This window comes from Plectropomus leopardus, chromosome 3 (genome assembly GCF_008729295.1).
Source record: "Plectropomus leopardus isolate mb chromosome 3, YSFRI_Pleo_2.0, whole genome shotgun sequence".
NCBI lineage: Eukaryota > Metazoa > Chordata > Actinopteri > Perciformes > Serranidae > Plectropomus > Plectropomus leopardus.
In genome coordinates, this window is record NC_056465.1 from 3475368 (window position 1) to 3496189 (window position 20822).

Genomic DNA, 20822 nt, shown 5'->3' on the forward strand with positions numbered 1-20822 from the left:
AACCGTACTTAAACCATACAGGTGCCATCATATCACACATTTATCTTTTTTATATAATGCACTTATTTTGTAATTTATTTTCCCTGATTTAAAAATCATTAGTCCACATTTGTCATTCTGTACATCCAAGCCACATACTAACAAGATGGATTAAAATCATTAAAGATTGTTTTTGTTAGTTTTGTATTGTCTGCCTTTTGATTGATTATGTATGGAGTAATGGTATGCAAAGGCAAGCAAAGGAATACAGTAGAAATCACCGCTGAATACCTACCAAGACAATACACTTCATCTACAGGAACATAATTGTTCTAATTTATTTAAAATTATATTTATTTTGTTTATGTATCTCTTTCTAACTGCATTTCAGTTCATGTACAAATCAAGTATATGGATACAAAAGTCACTCTGAGGAAAAAAGGTAACGCCTGCACTCTGACTTCATGCAACACAAGTTTATTTAAGACTAGTGCTGGGCATAGATTAATTTTTTTAATCTAGATTAATCTCACTGCAATCCTGTAGTTAATCTAGATTAATCTAGATTAAAATTATAGATTTGAATTTTGCCAAAGACATTCAAAATAATATCTATCTATTTAAATGATGAAAATGCATCACAAAATGCTTGAGAAAGCTGTTCTACTATAATATTTGGTAAAGAAAAATAATGTTCCATAAGATTTACTTTGGTGTTTAACTTTTTTTTATTTTGTTAAACACAGACATTTAGGAACAGGTTCTGTCTCCATGTGGAAAAAGCTTTTTCCTGCTAACTGGAATGAACAGCAGAGGGCGCAGCCTCTGATAACATGACCCTAACTGAACTGTGGGCCTACATTAGAGGTCATGAAGAAGACCATTAACAGTCAGCAGCTTTGTGACACGGCTTGAGCCAATCACTCCGGTCACTCAGGCAGACCAGCTTCCGCCTTGTTCACGCCCCCTCCGCGTAATTCGACCAGGTATACATCCGCGCTTAAACAACAAAGTGAAATTGGTGCCTTGCTCACTGTATAGACCCAACTTAGTGAATAGTTTATCGCGCGATAAGGAAATTATCGCGCGATAAGAATCCCGCGTTAACGCAGCACGTTAACGCCGTTAACGGCCCAGCACTATTTAAGACGTTTTGACTCAGATCTTCGTCAGGTCAATATGTTTGAAAAGCTGAAACCAGACCTGTATTTATCCATAAAAGATAACATCCAAGTAGAATGATAACGTTGGTAATGTTACATGAAGTAAGTGTGCAGGCATTACCTTCCTCATGTTCGCTGTTTTTTGATAGCCGTGCACCTAGGTGATATGTGTATAACTACCCGCTTTCAACTACAAAAGTCATTGTTCCAGAATTTATTTTAGCTATTTAAGGGAAGCTAGAAAGCACTGTATAGACCAAATCACAGTGACCTTGCACTAACAACAACAGTCACGTCCAGGTATAAAACAAGCAGTTAATTACAATCGCAAAGATATATTAAATTGTCAAACTTGTTGATTCCTTTTGTTATTTTCAGTCATAACTGTACACTTAAAAATTATATAGTTAAATCAGGTGGTCCTACCAACCTGACATTCCTGCTGTGCTTATTTTAAGGACTTTGGTGCTTTGCTATCATCTTTGATAAACCAAATCTCCTGGCACAGAGGCTAAACAGTAAGTAGTTAAAAACTAAGTCTGGCAGCATTCACTAAGCACCGTTTGATTTTATGTATGTTACGCAAGGATTTTCTGCCTAAAAGTTTTTATAAAAAAACAGTATGATTCAGTCTATAGGAATTGTCTGTTTAATAGTTCCACTATCTAACAATATATTGATACTTAAAGCCAAATACTGTATTACTATTGATAAACCAACCAGTTTCATCCTGTCTCCAACTACACTCATCCATTTCATGCTTCATATTTCCTCATAAAGACCAACATCCACACCAGCAGAGCCTCTTGTAGGAAAAACTGTTGCCAGCTCCAGCACAGGTACCCACGTAATGACTCAAGGGCGGCATAAATGTGCTTTGAAAAATTTGATGGAGCATTACTTTTTAATGTTGATGGACGGGCAGTGGCTCTCACACTGGTCTGTCCTCAAAGTAAGAAGCTGTCATATTAATGAATCCTAATAAATTTTTATGATGGAGTATCTGGACATTTTCTATAGCAGCCGATCACTGCCACAATAAACATACATAATAGGCTATTTTCATAAATTTAATCCAAGCCAGACAAGGCCCATTTATGTTTCCAGCCTCCCCTTTTTCACTTAAATCTTTATTAACATAAATATTTATAAAATTAGCATGTCAGTTACAACAGAATAAACCCAAAGACAAAAGATAACAAAACAAAAACTGCTTGGGGGCGTATACATTTTTACATCCTGCAAGATTATCTTTTGATTATTGTTCCAGTCCAGTGATGTCTTTTTGAATCTTGTATAGAGTACATTTTTCACTTTTTCTTTTTAGGTGCACTCCTTGTAGTCTCAGTATGTGTGTCAATTTTTCCATTTCTTACCAGATTGTTAGCCATTTGTCCTTCGGTGGTGTTTCCTCAGCCCAGTTCGTAGTGAGAGCTTTCTTGCTTGCCACAAGCAGTATTTTGATCAAATTTCTATTACTGGCAATATCATCCTCTTCAGAGAATTTACATAGATAAAGCACCAAACAACTGTTAGGGACCTCATATCCTAGTATTTTGCTTTAGCTCCTTACATACCATTTCCCAAAATACAATTATTTTTTTGACAGTTTTAAAAAACATGGGAATTGTCTACATCAAGAGACCCGCTCTCTTGCCAACATTCCTGACAATTGTGCAGCTGCTTACTTTGTTAGTGTTGATGTAATAATGAAACGAATCAGATTCTTCTATGAGAATTCTCTCCAGGTTCACCAAATAGTGGATGAGTGGTGTGTCTTCCACACATTATGCACATCTTTGCCTGAAATTTCTACATAGAGCTCTTTTCCCCCGTTTCACGTTTTCAGCCTCTTTTGTTTGCTGCGTTTTTGTTTTATAATTTTGTATGAGATGACCACTTGAGCAAGTTTTTTGTCTTTTTTCAATAACATTATATCTGTAGCATTGAGGTATACTGTATCTTAACTCTCTTGCTGTGTGCAGTAGCTGGTAGCTTGTGAAGGCTTTGTAAATGTCTCCCAGCACTGGCCCTCCTCCAGCCTGCTGCTCCTTGTTGTCTGACATAATGACAGTGTGATTGTGAAGCCACTTCATTTACTTGATGTGATAAGAGTTAATTACAGGGTGGATTTGAGCAGCCTTCAATCAGTAGACTGCAGAAACAATCCATGACCTCCTCTGCCTCCTCGCTGCACGGCTGCTCTGCTTTTCTTCACCCCCCCCTCCCTTTACACACTCAGTGTTTAGAAAGAGAGACTAGAGAAGGCACAATCATACTTTCCTTTTTGCCCATTGCACCTTCTTACCTTCTTTCATACCCAGCTTAATGTCCTCCCAGTCATTTTGGTGGGGATTAGGGTTTTCCTATATCTGCTCCAATATTAATTAAAGTTTACTTGTGACTAAAAAGCTTTCTCAGAGTAGAGCTGTATAAAGCTTCCTTAGTTTTCTTCAAGGACGGAGACTTTTGTTAAGAAAGCGTGTGATATTGCTGTTTTACGACAGTTGTAGTATTAAGATAAGATACATCCATATTGGTCCCCAGCAGGGGAATTTGGTTGTAGTAGTAGCTGTAGTAGTAGCAGCAGTCTTAATATATCTGGCAGTTGCAGTTTGGTGTATTAGATTAGGGTTATACATTAAATTACAAAAAATAGTAACATTTTATGTGCAGGCTTTATGTGTATAGACAAATAATTTAGGTAACTGTAGCATATAAATTGAAACTTTACATTTCAGTAACACTGTGGGTAATGCATGCTAAAGTTTTGGTACAGAAACCACTCAGCTATAATAAGAAAAGATCATGTTTGGGCTTAAAAAGTAGTTTTGGTGTCACAATTACAACCGAAGAAGCCACTGATGTCTCAGTAAAAAGCTTGTTGTGTATCTATCCTTGATGGAAAAATGGCAACAAGTTGCTAAAAATTACCCACATTTGGTGACTAAAAAGCTGCTGGAACCACAGCTACAGGTCACCAAAAACAGCAGGTTTTGTTTTGTTTGGGTCTTGATCAGTGGTCTGCAGCTTAGCCGGCGTCTTGCTTGGGGGTCACGCCACCCATAATTCCCTCCACCTCCCAATGACAAAGCCTGCTATATATTACATCACTTTAGAAATATTGATATATGAATGAAATGTACAAAGGTAATGTATTCATGGTGTACATAAATGGCAACATTTCCTGCCTGGGACTGGGCTGAGTAGACTGCATGAAACAAGCTGAAGAAACAGCATGAACACATAAAAGATACCTACCTCAGTATGTTCTGATAAGTCAGCTCATCACAGATTTTGGTTCACAACAGAGTCTGACTGAGGCTCAGATATATATGGCTGAATCTCTCCAATGTTTCCTCTAATGTTAATGTTAGCCACCATGACATGGACTCAGTCAGTGGTCACCTAGTGCGAGTCTAGAATAGCCAAATAGCCAAACCTTTCTCCACACTTTGTTGTAGCCAGAGCAGTACTGAAGAAAGCAAAAAGTAAACCTGACACAAGCAGTGATCATGGGCAAGGTGGAGGACAAGTCTAGAATTTGTGAGGGAGAAAGACTACAAGTGCTTCCAGAACCTTTATTACATTTTTTAGAAAACTTTTTATATGAAAAAATGTGTCTGGTAGGCAACTTTGATGCAGAAATTGTGAGTTCTGATAAAATTGTAACAGTTTAAAAGGTTCTGAATCACACAAAGTGTCTGTTATCAGACTCTGAATTCACTGAAAACACAGAGATTAGCAAGCAGTGTTCAGGAAAATGTTAATGTGTTGCTAGGCAACCGAGGTCACCTCCAGAGGTCACCTCCAGTGGTTGCAAAACTGTTTGTGTCGGCAGAGCCAAAGAAAATCATTAAACAAATCATAATCTGTTGTCGCTTGTTACTATTAACAAATAAAAGACGCTTGTAGAACTGTTGTATAAAAGCAACATCACACTCGAGGTCGTGTGTTGTGCTGTATATCAGCACGGCCTGCGGCCTCGTGCCTACGACCGAATCATAGCCGTGATGATATACGAGCACAACATCACTCCCTCTCATGTGATATTGCTTAAATGTGAGTTTGTAAGGACATGGGTTTCTGTCGAAACATCATGTCTATAGTTTTGTTTGTAGCTTCATAAACTCTGGCAGGTAATTGTTACATTTTCTTTGAAACAGTAATTTAATATGTTCATTGTTATCATGCTGTCCCAGACCACTATTTTCTCCTGGATTGTCTCTAAACTCCTGTCAGCTTCTGACAGGTTAGGAGTTCCCTAGAGCTCTTCGACGTAGTGACCATGATGAAAATTTAAAAAAAAAAATGTTTAAAAAAAATGAAAAAGTTAGAGCTGATTTACTTATTTAAGATGCTCGATGAATGGCCTTAAAAGTCACAAACTCACATTAAAGCATTTCATTAGCAAGGCTGTCACCAGAGAGTTTTAATCTCTCATGGTGGACTAAATGCTGTTAAAAACACCAGAATGATATTGGGGCACACACATTCAATATGTATAATTTTATACAGTGAAAATGGTCAAGGATATTGGACACCGGCAGAGTCCAAGATATATTGGCCCTCTTCTCATCCTTCAAAAACTCAACCCAAATCTTGTCTGAATGTCTGGCTGGGTTAAGAGGAAATATTCATCATCTCAACATGTGAATGATGCTCACAGCTTCAGCCAGACAGAGGACACTTACACTGTTAATTTCATTACCTCGGCGAGATGAAATGAAAGAAAAAAAAGGAGAGAGGAAAGAGAGATGGATGTAGTTCAAGCAGCGCCATCAAAGCGCGTATAGAGATTCTCCTATATTTCAATTTGCTGCATCTTGTACTGTTCCATGGTCTGCAGTTTAAATGGAGGACTTTTATGATGCAAATGCAGGCAGGAGCGATAAATCTCCCTAGCTCGCCTCTCCTGGGCTCCCCTGATGCAAAAGATGTGCTCTCTCTCTCTCTCTCTCTCTCTCTCTCTCTCCCTCTCTCTCCCTCTCCCTCTCTCTCTCTCTCTCTCTGTCTCTCTCCTCTCTCTCTCTCTCTCTGTCTCTCCTCTCTGTCTCTCTCTCCTCTCTCTCTCTCTCTCTCTCTCTTCTCTCTCTCTCTCTCTCTCTCAAACACACACACGCACACACACACACACAACACACACACACACACACACACTTCAGGCGCTATCTTGCACTCTCTCCCTCACTTTCTCTCTGCTGCAGCATCGCGCCTACACTCACCCCCTGGCCACATGAAAAATGAATCAAGCCCAGGTGATGCAGTGGGGGGAGGGGAGGGGGGAGAGAGGGGGCAAAGAGAGAGAAACAGAGGAGGAAGAGAGAGAGAGAGAGAGAGAGAGAGAGAGAGAGAGAGAGAGAGAGAGACAGAGAGACCCCAAAAAGTAATGCTTTGACTTTCCTCAACAACTTCTAGGTCACTTTAATTTGGAAGATGATAACTCAGTCAGCCGCTCAGTGATAGAGACACACATGCATACACACACAAACACACTTGGCCAAAGTAGTCCCAGAGTCCTGCAAGCAGATTCTATTGTAGTGATACTCTATTGATTATAATTCCTACATCAGGATGGATTACATGCACTGTAGCACATTCATGTAATTGCAGTTATGTAAATATGTCTATAATTACTGTCGAAGTGCAGCATAATTATTGTTTAGAATGTATATATTGTTAGAAATAAGAGTGATAAAATAAATGTGATATTAAGTTGTGCATTCACACATTTAGTAAGTGTAGCTTTTTACTGTGATACTTTTTAAATTTTCTTCAAAGGCGGAACAAGGGGACAAGCACTCTATCATTTTAAATGATGCATTCAACGCATCATTTGACTCATTTTATGTGAATGCACTCAGAGCCTAAAGCTGGAAGCCTGAGTTAACAGAGGGCAAGTTTCAGTTACAGATTTGCGCAAAACTTAAGCAATATTTCGATAAAACACATTTGCGAGGTGACTGCGCTTCCACTGAGTGATTGCGTTACATGACTTCTCTTCTGGTGATAACATTCCAGTGTTTCCCATTAATAACAAAGACTATGGTGGGCTGCCATAGTCTAATTTGTCCCGCCATAGTCTCACTGGAGCTGGACTGTTAATTCGGAGCAGTATTAAAACACTGTTGGGTTATTTATAGCGCAGTAGAGGCAGAGAGGAGCAGCAGGACATCAGGCGCATTAGAAGTGAAACTGAACCGTTCATTCTGCTGGGCCTAAAATTCACTTACACAAATCTGCAAATACCTCCTCTCATCTATCGATCTGATCAGCTGTGAACGTATCAACAGATCAATTATCCACTTCATGAGTGACATTCAGCTGCCAAGGAGATAAAAATAACTCCACTTTCTGCGCTGCATTCACCGACCCACAAAAAGCGTCGGATATTAGACCACAGATTAGCGGTCTAAACCAACGCCCCCCAGGGATGCAGGGTTTGCTGAGCAGCTCAGTCAAAGTGAGCCTGGCTCTGTTGAACTAGTGCAGCCCCCTGGTAAACATCATCTTTAAACTTCACACATATAAGTTGTTCTTATCCTGGATTTTTGTTTGTCTCATCTCTGGGACTTTGTTTTTTGAGTTTTCTGTTTGTGCTTTTCTGTTTTTTATTTTATTCATTCATTCTTAATCTTTTTCCTGTTTTATTTTGTAGGTTGTGTATTTCCCCACCTTCATAAATTTTCTGCCCTGCCCAGATTAGTTTCACCTGCCCCTTACGAGTCCTTCCTCAATTAGTATTTCCCTACTTTTACCCGCCCAGTTGCTTTTGTTCTTTGTCAGATCATTTCCTCATGTTTCTATGTGTTTTGCTCATGTTCTTGGACGTTCCTGTTGAGAGATCCTGCCTGCTTATCTTCCAGTTTTTTTTTTGCCTGCCCATCTCTATAGGTCTCATCAGCCTGTAAGCTGTTTTTTCTGCATTTAAAGTATCTTTTCTGATTTGCCTTGCCTGTCTGCTGTCCAGCAGTTTGGTCCTCCCTGTGAGTGCAGCTTCAGTCAGCTGCAACACACGTTTGTAATGAGGCTTTTTGTTGAGTTTTGTCTTTGAGTTCTAGCAGAGATAACTATAGTGATTTGATCATGATAATCCGGGTTATTTTCTCAGACTCTAAAAAAGCTTCTCCAGAGCCACAGATGACATGAAACAACAGTTTTCACAGGCTGACTAGAGTTCACTATTTTTTCTAGGGGCAGAATCACAGCGATTTTTTTTCAATTCATATGTATTTATTTTTTTAAATAAATTGAATAAATGTTTTCTGGATGAATCACAAAATTACCATTTCTAAAAAACACAAGTAAACCTCCACACACTAATTTCAGAATTTTCTAATAAATCTCTTTCATCATTTTCTTGTCACCTTTTACTTATTTCTTGCAATTTGTAGGACATTTCATGTCAAGTTGCTCATTGCCTTTTTGCCCAAAGTTTTTGAAAGAAATCAAACCAGCATGCTCTGGTTTCAAAGGGTTAAATAGCTGTGAAAGGTGAATGCAGCACATGACACCCATGTTGAACCAAGTTTTGAAAGGTTCAGTGTCAACCAAATCTGATGAAACCTCTCGATCTAACTCTCTGGACTGGACAGTTTTCAGCCCTCTGTACTACAGTTCTCAGAAATGACTGAGTTGAAACATTCTGCCCTGATGCAGACTAAGGTCATACACAGATCATTGATAAGCCAGTGCAGCTGACAGGGGCAAATAAACACATATAACATGGGTTACCTGCCACCTGGCTGGCGTATTACTCCCAAACAACTTGGAAAAACATTTGATTAAAAGGTGTTTAATGATTTCAGTAACTGCTGACCCCACTGAGCCTCTTTCTCCTCACCAGGGGGAGGTGGTGGATGTGCAGTATGCCGACGTTGACGATCTCAGGAGAGCCAAAGACAGCCTGAACCTCACCAACCAGATTGCCGTGGTCAAGCTTGGCCAAGCACCTTTGCTATACAAGGTAAGATCAAATCAAATCTCTGCAAAGTGCTGCCGTTCGACTCTGCTGATAAGGGAATCACACGTGTGATTTAATGCTATACTTGAGATGTACCTGATACTATAATCCTGCTGCAGCAAGAAACATCCACCCAAACTGACCAATGGCATCTTTTGATCCTTAAAAAATAAGTGCAAGGTATGATTTTTGAGGAAAAAAAAAATTCAAAAATGATCTTGGGTATTTTAATATCCTTGCATTCAGATTAGGTCACTGGCCCTAAAAGAAACTAAATACAGCTTGCTGCAATGGGATTTTCATACTGAACAGGGCCTAATGTAAATAGCTAGTGATGCATTACTAATTCTTCATATTATTTTTGCCATAAATTCATCATACCTGACTTGGGTTTCCGCAGCCTTTCAGTGTAAAGATGTCTGAATCCATCTGCCTTAATAAGGAATAGCATTAGCAATGCATTGATTAATTAGGCCTGTTCCTGCCTGGACGGGTGCCACATTCTGCTCAAAGCTGTTCTCCCATCAATTAGCACATGACAGAGAAAATATAAATTCCAATCTTGGTAATTAAAACATAAACATCTACTTACATGTTGATTACTGTTAAATTTATCTAAAGTTTCCATTAAATTAAAACTAATTTAATTATACAAAATATAAACTCTATGTGGACTTGATGCATTTCTGACTGAGTAAAGTGGAATTTATTCTGTAAGTGGTTTCTGATACTGGATGTCAATTGGCTCAATAAATACTAACATGCTGTAGTCATATTAAGTGTAATATTGAGAATAGAATTTTTGACAGTGAATTATATCATATAATATCATATGATTGATAACCTCATACAGCAAAGACCAGTACAAAACCTGTTTCTACGTGAAAATTTGAAAGCTTCACCTCCAATGCCTCTTGCTTTGTGCTGTGATGAACAGTCCTGATCTGAGACAAACTGCAGGTGCAGGTAAAGTGAAGATGGCAGTGAGTAACTTAACAACAATAAATAGTTATAGTTATGTGTAATATCCTGAAAATAAATCTGCCAAAAAGTTTCACTTTTCACTTTTTACCACAAGCACTAAAAATCCTGTGCCTATAAAGAAAAACCTTTTGAGAATAAAGTTATCGCTTGAAAGCTTTGGTGAAATTAGAAAAGAAACTTAACTTGGGAATTTTGTCCTTCAAACCATTATTTTTGAAGGTCAAGAATTAACTTTGTTAGAGCGAGGTAGTGAAGAGTTTGGACTGTTTTTATCATGTGAAACTCAAGGGAGTGTGCAGGTGAAGAAAAAGGTCAGTACATGGGAGGAAAAAAACTAACTTCAGGCACTCATGCAAATAGCAGTAACAGAAATTAAGTTACAAAAGCTTTTATTCAAAACATGACGATCTGCATTAAAACTACACTGACTGGTTTGGACCGTAAGGTCCTCATCAGGGTGCAACAGGGTGAACAAAAATCAAGCATCTTTTCAATTGCATGTTAACACATTTTGACAGGAATGTTAGTTTAAGGAGAAACTAAACCCCCAAGCCCTTTTTTCTGTTGAAAAGCAATTTATCTGGGTGTTTAGTAGTGTTGTTGATTGAAGAACTTGCAAGAACTGTTCTGCAAATCACAAGAAATTAGTATTGAAAAATTACTTAGAGATAAGGAATAATGACCACAAAAAGCTATGTTTACAGTTATCACAATTATATATATTTTTTTTATTTTTTTTTTACAGGTTCCTCTAAACTTTTTTTCTCAGATTATTTTCTTTCTTTTTTTTAAAAAAACTTTTTTAAAAACTTTTTTTTTTACAATTTTTTGGTCATTTCATCATAAGTCGCTCATTGCCCTTTTCCTCTATTTTTAACAAAAGAAAGCAAGCCAATTTGCTCAAGTGTCAAATGGTGAGCTCTTATTTCATTGAAGTCCAAAATTTCACTTTAAGTAGTTTAATAAATACACAGTAGGCCCTAATTTCACCAGAAAGCCATTTCCTTTCTTTTATTCATTGAGCGTTACTCTCCTTCAGAATGTGAGGTTAGCTTTAAATGACAGGCTAATGAGCCATAACACGAGTGAATGGAGGTTTCCAAAAACAGCAGAGAAAATGTTTAAAGAGGGGTCACCATACCGCATTTACATTCACACAGTTAGACTTTTAAAAAGCCATTAAATCAGACGGCACCTCCTGCCACATGGGACCCTGCTAGCAACAGGTGGCTGACCCATTTTTCCTCCTCGCCCACAGTTTGTGACAAATTTGATCATGTGTGCTTCATAATGCCTCTGTGTGTCAGCGGCGGAGAGAAATGATCGCCCTTTCTATAGAAATGGGAAAGAATGATTGATGAGGCTTGTACTCTTACTAATGAGTGTGTGACGGTGACTGCAGGCCCAATGTTACACACACAGCTGCATTCATTGCAGTTCATTCATTTGATACACAAACAAAAAAACATGTTTTGTCCATGTTAGCTTAAGTCATTTGCTCCCTTTAGTACCAACTCATTTCAGAATCACCCAGTGTAGTATATGGTTATATTCCAGTACAGTTTTTATAGTAATTATATTGAAACTTGCCTTTTTTATTATAATCTCTGACTTCCAATGACTTTACATCAACATTTATAAACATTTTGTGATGACTTTATTTAATCTTTTGAAACCTGAGCAAATTGGTTTGAATTCTCTTGAAAACATGAGGAGCAACCTGGCAAGACATAGCACAAAAAATTAGCAAGAAATAAGGAAAAAGTTACAAAAAATCTGAAAATAAGCCAAAAAAAGAAGTGAAAAGTAAACCCAAAAACAAAAAAGAAAATTAACCTAAAAGTGCTAAAAATTGAATGTATGTATATTTTTCTGTAACCTAAATTAAAATATATGATTAAAACAATATATAAATGTAGCTGTTTTGTTTTTTTTTTTAAATTGAGTCATTTTTTGGCACCATTTAAAAAAAAAAAAAAAAATCATAATAAGAGGGCCATTTCTTGCAATGCTGGTCATTGCCTTTTTTCCCTATGTTTTTGAAAAAATATTTTTTTTTTGCTTTCTGCTTTGCCATGTTTTTGAAAGAAAGCAAACTAATTTGCTCAGGGTTCAAAGGGTTGAATGGCCTATTATTTTATATTATAATAATATAAAATATATAATAAATAAATACAGTTTCTTTTAAAACAAAATTCAAATTTTGATTATTTGGACTAATTTCTCGCAATAAGAGGGACATTCTTGCCAAGTTACTCCTTGCCTTTTTCCTGTTGTTTCTGAAAGGGTCAAAAGCCTGTGAAAGGCATCTGAACGTAGCATGAGAAAAATATTGACTATCAGGGTTTTAAAAGGTCAATGCATACGTGTGTGAATATTAGTCATGTGCGTGTGTAAACATATTCTTAGGAAAAAAACTGTCCAAAAGCTTGAATTTTCCCACGTAATTGAATGTGTGTGAGCAAAAGTGTGTGCAGACCACATGGCTTACAAACAGTATGTGTATGTCTTGCACATGCATGAAAATATGTCTTTTGTGTCTGCATATAAGTGACTGTGTGTGTGTGTGTGTGTGTGTGTGTGTGTGTGTGTGTGTGTGTGTGTGTGTCTGTCTGTGGGTGTGGTGTTCCTGTTTCCCAGTGAAGGACAGAGTTGTGATGAGAGGAGAATGACCGTGGTTGGTGTCACATATTCAATAAAATAGTCATCCACGCTCATGAAAAACAAGGACACTACATTTCCCATGGACAACGATGAAATACTGCTGTGCACTGTGGCAGCTGCAGCACACTCTGCCTCCCACCGAAACTACTACTCTCTATCATCACCAGTGATGCTAAATAAACACAGCGCACAACTTAGGAAGACAACCACTCATATGAATAAAACATTACCTCAAAATTATAATAAATAAGAAGTCAGTTAAGTATCAATGTTAACTTGCTATAAAGACAAACACACTAAGCAACAAACTAAAGCCCCCTATTGGACAGAAAACCAACTAAACGCTACTTACATCTAGCTTTCGTCTTTAGTGTCATCATTACATGGACAAATGACTCAGTAATTATGAGCATATATTTTATACACCAGCGGTTCCCCATTGGTCCAGCCACAGGGTCCAGATTTTGTCCTAAGCCATAACTTTAAGGTCCACACATAAGATAAATTACCACATTCATTTTTTTCACAAATGTGGGCTGAGAAAGCAGTGAAATAAAATGTACTACAAGAATAAAGTGCAATAATTTAAAACTTGGTAAATAAATAGCGCTGAAACCAAAAAAGTACATGTTATTGCTGCAAGATCAGTGACACAAAAACGCTACAAAGGCACAGTGTATTAATGTATGAAATAGTATCAAGAACGGGGCAATAAAATAGTAGCTGAACATCAGGAAAAGGCTCAGACACAGGGTGTGTTTTTTTTACAAACTTGACAAGTTTAAAAGTCACCTGCTGCCCATTCAGAGTGGATCAGCGACCCACTTTTGGACCATGACCCAATGGTTTGGAACCACTGGTCTACACCTCGGATTGGCTTCGATACATAGTGATGCAAATATGACACTTGGGTAGACGGGTTAATTTATAATCCTGTTTTGGTGCAATTCAATCATGTGCCACCACAAACTGTGTCCATCTCCATTCAAGCAGCACTTGAACATTGTTTCAGATAAGTTGGCACCAAGTCTGAAAGAAAGGCTGAATAGATAACAGATTTTAAAAATGTATTTATTTATTGTTAAAGAGGTAACCGCTGTAACATTTGCACTGGACTCCTTGCTGCTTCCCTCTTTCAACCCTGTCTCCTAGAAATTATGTTCATATGTTACTTAACTTCAGTCTCAATGGTAAATTATGCAGGACTGTCTTAAATATTGGGCCTCAATCACAAACAGTGCATACACACAAATCTGTGCTTACGCTGTGCACACAAACATTTTAGCAGAAATACATGATTCATCAATATGGTCTTACATGAAATTTTTCGTACCCTGTAAACAAATGTAGAACTGCCTCAGACCATGCATACATACACATGATATCAGCCTGACTGTCTCCGAAAACACACAATTTTAACTAAATACAGAGCATATTAAAAATACATTCATTAAAAAGGCTTTAACAGATGATATTTAAAAAAAAACATTCATTTACTAATGCATGCACTTATCATTATTATTATTATTATTATTATTATTATTATTATTATTATTAACAGTGTATTAAAAATTCTGATCTACCGCTTAAGCTGTTAAGATGTCATCTCTATCCTTGCTGGGAGAAATTGCAGTCTGTTCCTTCAGCAGAGTGTGTCAGAGAGCGACATGTTTGAACATATTTGCAGAGAGTGACAAACGGCTGATCAGCCATTTCTGACCGATGTTACATTCACAGACGCCCACTGACATCTGACACCAGTATGTGTGTGGCTTAAAACAACTTGAACGCTTTCTCCATGATACACCTCTGGGCAAACAGATTTCCCTATAAGGAGAAATGAGGGCATGTCAGTATGCTCATTGCAACAGCGGGCACCAGCCTGTCAGTTTAAAATGACTCTGATTCACCAATATACACAAGGCGGTAAGACCAAAGTCACATGATGCACAAGTGTCACAAATCTGACGGCAGTTTTGCAGGTGCACTTATCTTACGTGCATATGCACATAATAGTAAATGGGGAATAAATATCACTCAGTCATCCCTGTTGTGTGTGGCGGTGCATTTATCTGCAGACTCTGCCCTCTGCTTGTAATTTCCCATTTTTCTCTTATTTTCTGTGTTTGGGTAATTAGTGTGCATGTGCCCATAGCACTCGGGTGAAGTATGGGCTTTATAAAAATGTAGCAAAGTGTTGCTAGACTGTAAGCATCACACATCCAAGAGACACAGCGCCAACTAAAGCAAATATAGCAAGGCTAAACACCAAACAGGAGTGAATCTTGGGTTGGCTTTCATTGTGGCTGCAGTGAATGTTTTGCCAATTAATAAAAAATGTTTTTAGTGAACATTTAGCTGATACATTCAGAATTAATATTTTGGTGGCTTGCCAGGTATGTTAATAAGCAACATGTCCTCATTATGTAACTAGAAAACGTAATTTGCTCTGTATTGTGTTTCTTTTAAAACGTATTAATTGTTTCATATTAGTTGTGTGTATGAATTTCATTTCTAGGAGAGAGGGTTGATGTTTACTAACCCAATTTTTGGACACATTTATGACATTAAATGTGACACACCAGCAAAAAAAACCAAAAACAAAACAAAGGCATGTTTTTTTTACTGCAGCGCAGTGTACATAGCTTTGATGTACTGGCAATGGAGTCTATGGCCGATTTTAGGAAGGTTTTCCTGCCTTTAAAAACCCCTCTTGGTAGAAAGAGTGTTTAATATTGCATTTTACTACCCAGATATGCATGAAAAAACATACTACATGCTACTTTTTTAAAGTACAGAGACAATCACATTTGGAATTTCCCCCAATGGGGGATCAATAAAGGAATATTCTATTCTATCACTGAAAGTGGGACCCCTTGTAAACTCTTGACGTCCAGTAGAATATAACTTCTACAGTTAATCCGCCAAATACATTGTACATTTTGGAATGGAAAATAAAAACAATATCAAGTCCTCTACCATCCTGGATGTGTTTTTATATCATGATATCAATATACTGTGCATTGTCATACAGTATTTTTTTCTGGAAAATCAATTGAGAAACAGTTTAATGGTAGAATAACCAGATGGGAATGTGTGATTCAGCAAATTCCTGAAAAAAATCAATGTGCTTCTTCAAATTGATGCCAAAATCAAATGAAAATCCAATACAGGTGTAAAGCAGCCCTGCTCAGTGGTTGCAACAGTGTGTGCAACAGCCCAAAACACCAGCAAACATCAAAGTGATAGCTACCCACAGTATACACAGTGTGAAGATTAATGTCTCAATATCGTTATATTGCCAGACTGTATTCACTGAATATTGATACAAAATATGTTAGTTTTATTTTACTTACTATGATCTGTAGGGTAGTGTCAGGAGTAACTGTTCACATTGACAGAGCAGAAGTCCTCTTTGCATCAGTTCCCCACAATTCATATTCAGCATTAGCAAGTATGTATTATAACACAAGTATTTGCAGGTGTAGCCAGTAAATATCACGTCTGCCAGTGCAATAAGATGATCTCAAGTACAATAAGTCAAATTCACAAAGCTTTTCTGAAATAAATTAATGAAGGAAAAGAGGGTCTTGGAGATGCAGCCACAGAGAGTTATCATCCAGCTCTGCCGTTTCCCTCAGCTCTGTGGGTTTCTCCGAGGCAGCTCATTGTTTTGTTTCTCTGGCCCCTTGTCTGCTGTTTTTCATCAATCCTGTCTCCAGCAGCAAAACCAACTATCCTCAACCTGCCCAGCACCAAATGAGACAAACACACAGAGTTAGCAACTATAGTAAACATAGCAAAGCATTTACTGTGGCCACTAAAGAACCAGATATTTACCTCAGGATTTGATGGAGATGTACTGTATGGTTAAATTGGCAGTTTTCTGCAAACAAGTATGCCCTAACCTGCTTAGATCCCCCGTCCAGTCCAATTGATGTACCTTTTCTAGGATGCCTAGATCCATGCCGACTGTCATTTGACTCCAAACATAAAAAGCACAATCTCACAATCTTCTCATTCAACTCCAAAAGATGCAGCAGGATTTATGGACAAATTTAAAGTTTAAAAAATGACAAATAAATCTACCTTGTAGCTTATTTAATAGGATGTCTCTAAGCCAATCACAGTGTTTAACATCATCTAAAGTGGACTGCTGTAGAGCCACGTCCCCCTTTTTTAACAAGCACTGCCAACTTGTCCTTTGATCACATTGTTGAACTACAGAATTTAAAGTTAAGTTAAAAAACTTTCGAGTAAATATTAGGTGTTGTACCACTTACATATGTCCTTCTATGATCCTGCAAGGTGTGGACACCCAGTGGAAATTAATGGAACTGCGTCACAATGTAAGACTGTGCAAGTACTTTTTAAGTGATCACACTGCTGCAGTGTAACATGTTTCTAGTTGCAAATATTTATGTATTGTGATCACTGGTGTTTTATTGTAATTGCTGGAGATGTGATTGCATCTCTGATGAAATCTACCACAAAATCTACCTTCTTCTCATTTAGTCTTAAGAAACTTTGAGGTCACTTAAAAGTCCTCCTCCTTACTCCGATCACTTTTTCACCTTAGGACCTCTCTTTGGGGCCAAGATGCTTTGTGAATAGGACCTAGTCTTAACTTTAAGGGCAAAATTCTTAATCATAAAACGTAATCATCAAGAATTTTCTTAGAATTTTGTCACTCGTGGCAAGTCTTTGTACAAGGAAGCTTTGTGAATACAGCCCCTGCAATTTTCTGGAAGTTTTTTTCATTCCAGATATCTGGTGTATCAAAACTTAATGCAGTCTCTGCATGTTTAGTCTTGACTTGAAGGACACAAAGCAGACCTGTCCCACAAGACGTGGTTCCATGTTCATAAAGATTCCTAGTGCAAAGAATTTCTCCTAGTGACAAAGTGCTGAGAAAATTCTTACCCTTAATACGTTTTCTGAGAATTTCCCCTTAAAGTTAAGACTAGGTCCTTGTAAGGATAAAAGTTATTCACAAAACCTCTCAATCATTAATTTCCCATCCAACGCAATAACAATATGACGCCTTAAATGAAATGGAAAAATGCTACTGTGCAGCAATGATGACAAACAACGACAACACTCTCACAGTCTTTGCAATGTTCGTTATATTTCCACTGGGCTCACAATAGGCTGTGTCTGTGACAACCGATCACATCTGTTAAAAAAACATGTCATACCTACCAACAGGGTCAACCACACCTCCATACTTAGATAAAAGTTATTGTCCCTTAATCACTCAGAGTTGCTCTGAGATCTTCCCTAAACCACTCCTAAGCTAGGATTCCTTACTGAGAATATTCTCAGAATTTTGGTGAATAAGGCCCCTGAGAGGTCTCAGTTGTTCATACTGTAGCAGAAGGTCAGACATATATTTTGGCCCTACATCAGCAGTGCTTCATAAACCAATAGTAATATCTTGAAATCGATTATCTGAGAGACAAGAATCGAGTGTAAAGGCCTCACAGCTGGAGTGATATGATTTACTTTCTTGGTGTTAGTGAGGACTCGCGCAGCAGAGTTCTGAATCAGTTGCAGCTCTCTGATCGGGGCTTTAGTTAGACCTGTAAGGACACCACTACAGTAGTTAAGTCTACTGAAAGAAAAGCATGCACAGTTTTTTCAAATCCTGCTGAGAAAAAGTCTTTTTATCCTTGATATTTGTTAGTAGATGACTTCATAATTGTCTTCATATGGCTGTCGAAATTCAGGTTTGAGTCGATGATTTACACCAAGATTCCCTGCTTAGTCTGCAGTTTTTAAGATTGACAACTGAAATTGCATGCTTTATAGTCGCTGTTTATTTCCCATACACATTGAAGCATTGTAAGTGTCAAATGTTACTCATTATACCTCTGTATGTTTTCATTTGTGCGTGTAGCTATCCCTACTGTCTGAGCTGGGTTTTGGAGGTGTTCTGCTTTACATTGACCCGTGTGACGCTCCCCGTGGCCGCCATACCTGGCACCAAGCCTTCAGAGTAACTCTCAACCCTGGAGGAAACCCTGCCGATGGTGAGTCCATATTTTTTTGTTAAATCTGTTCAAGTATGGGAATATAGTTCTGAATGTCAGCATTGGCTATATAGGTCAATTTCTGTACTACGACAGAGTGTTAGTTCACTATTTACCAAAAACATCTTTTTTTTTGCGGCTAAGCGTAAACTTAAAGTGATTGAGGGGCTGCATTGATTGGCTATTAATTGACTCGCTTGCCTACCATTGGGGTGTTTGTGGCTCAGAGATAGAGCGGGTCGTCCTCTAATCAGAAGGTCAGCGGTTTGATCCCCAGCTCCTCCAGGCAACATGTCAAAGTATCCTTAGGCAAGATACTGAACCCCAAATTGCTTCTGGTGCTGCGTCATCGGTGTGTGAGTGTGTGTGAATGTTTACTGAGTAGCAGGTGGCACCTTATACGGTAGCTTCAGCCACCAATGTGTGAATGGGTGAATGATGTATTGCAAAAGTGCTTTGAGTGGTCAAAAGACTAGAAAAGCACTATACAAGTACAATCCATTCACCATAACTGGCTGCTGTTTGTTTAGTGGAAACAAAGACTCACAATTCTCCTTCTTGTCTTTGATGCATAGTTTATTTTTCACCATTGTAGTCTTCAGTGAAAACATGCAAAAATCCACAAATCTGTGTTAATAAACATCTAAAAGAACTATACTTCACCACTATGATTAGCAGTGTACCCCTGGCTTGGCTTGACTTGACCTGTCCCTGAATGAATGGCTCATACCTATGTTGACAGATGCCCATGACACAGTGACCCCTACAGGGCAGGTTAGCACCCCACATACATTTTACCTCAAGAATGACTCCTATAATTTTTGTACTTTATTAATCATTTCCAGCATGGGTACTATGTTGCATGTTAAACCCCTCTCGCTCTGTCTCAAATAAAAGTAAAAATGTCCCAAAAAATCTTTTAAAAAAGGCGTCAAAGGAGGAGTTGAGGAGTCTCACAGCATGTTGAAAGAAGCTGCTCTGTAGTCTGGTGGTTCTGCAGTGGATACTTCTGTATCTTTTTCCAGATGGCAGCAGGGTGAACAGACTGTGGGGTGGCTGCTGTCTTTCAGTATCCTTTGGGCTCTGTGCAGACACCTCACTTCTCCGAGGTCACTGATGCTCTGTAGATGGGAACCAGTGACGTTCTGGGCAGTTTTATCACCCGCTGCAGAGCCTTCCTGTCCTGGGCCGTGCATGAACCATGTCAGACCATGATGTTTCTAGTCAGATGCTTTCTATTGCTCCTCTGAAGAAGTTAACCAGGATCTTGCTCTGGAATTTAGCCATCCTAAGTTTCTGTAGGAAGTAGAGCCTTTCTGTGCTTTTTTATCAACAATCAGCTCCTTGGTTTTGCTGAGGTTGAGCAGTAGGTTGTTCTCTATGCACCACTCTGCAAGATTGTTGCAAATTGTATGACTTAATGCCAAGACTTGAAAGTGGAGAGACTGCACCATACCTAAACCAAATCTACAAAACATGTGTTGACAGACACCAAAAACATCAATGACCCTGCAGTTATATGTTAATATGCCAGAGAATGTATTTTACCAGTAGATATACCTCTCACAATGTTCTAATCTTTATTTGAATGCAAATATCTCAATAGCACATACAGTATAATAATGGTGAAAACTGGGTCTTGTGCGATTAACATAAATGTGACACATATCAATAGACATTACAGTCATCATATTGCATTTTTAGAAGTAAGCCCTTTAAGTCTACACTAAATTCTGAGTTATTGTGAAACCAAAAACAAAGAAATAGTTTTACTCAATTTTTAAGAAACCTTTTCCACTATGCTTACCAAAAACAAAGAAATGAATGAAAACTGAGATTGTATTAAGGCTGCCCAATCTACATTTCTTCTTTTACGAGATTTATAAATTCCCATGCAATACGTCTCCACTGTATTATGTGGAAACAGACACTACCTCATATTACAAAGTTTTAACCTCAATAAAAGATCATTTTATTATTACTTATTACTTATTTTAAGTATGCTTCAATTATAATTCTCTTTGGATTCTGGTAAAT

The 20822-nt window shown here is 38.0% G+C and overlaps 1 protein-coding gene across 1 annotated transcript in view; it reads left to right on the forward strand.

Annotated features, from left to right (window-relative positions):
• LOC121962737 (inactive N-acetylated-alpha-linked acidic dipeptidase-like protein 2) overlaps positions 1 to 20822 on the forward strand; it is a 498032-nt gene that overhangs the window by 153348 nt on the left and 323862 nt on the right. Inside the window, exons 6-7 of the mRNA XM_042513024.1 lie at positions 8989 to 9108; positions 18653 to 18785. Coding sequence (XP_042368958.1) covers positions 8989 to 9108; positions 18653 to 18785 — 253 coding nt within the window. The remainder of the gene's footprint in view (positions 1 to 8988; positions 9109 to 18652; positions 18786 to 20822) is intronic.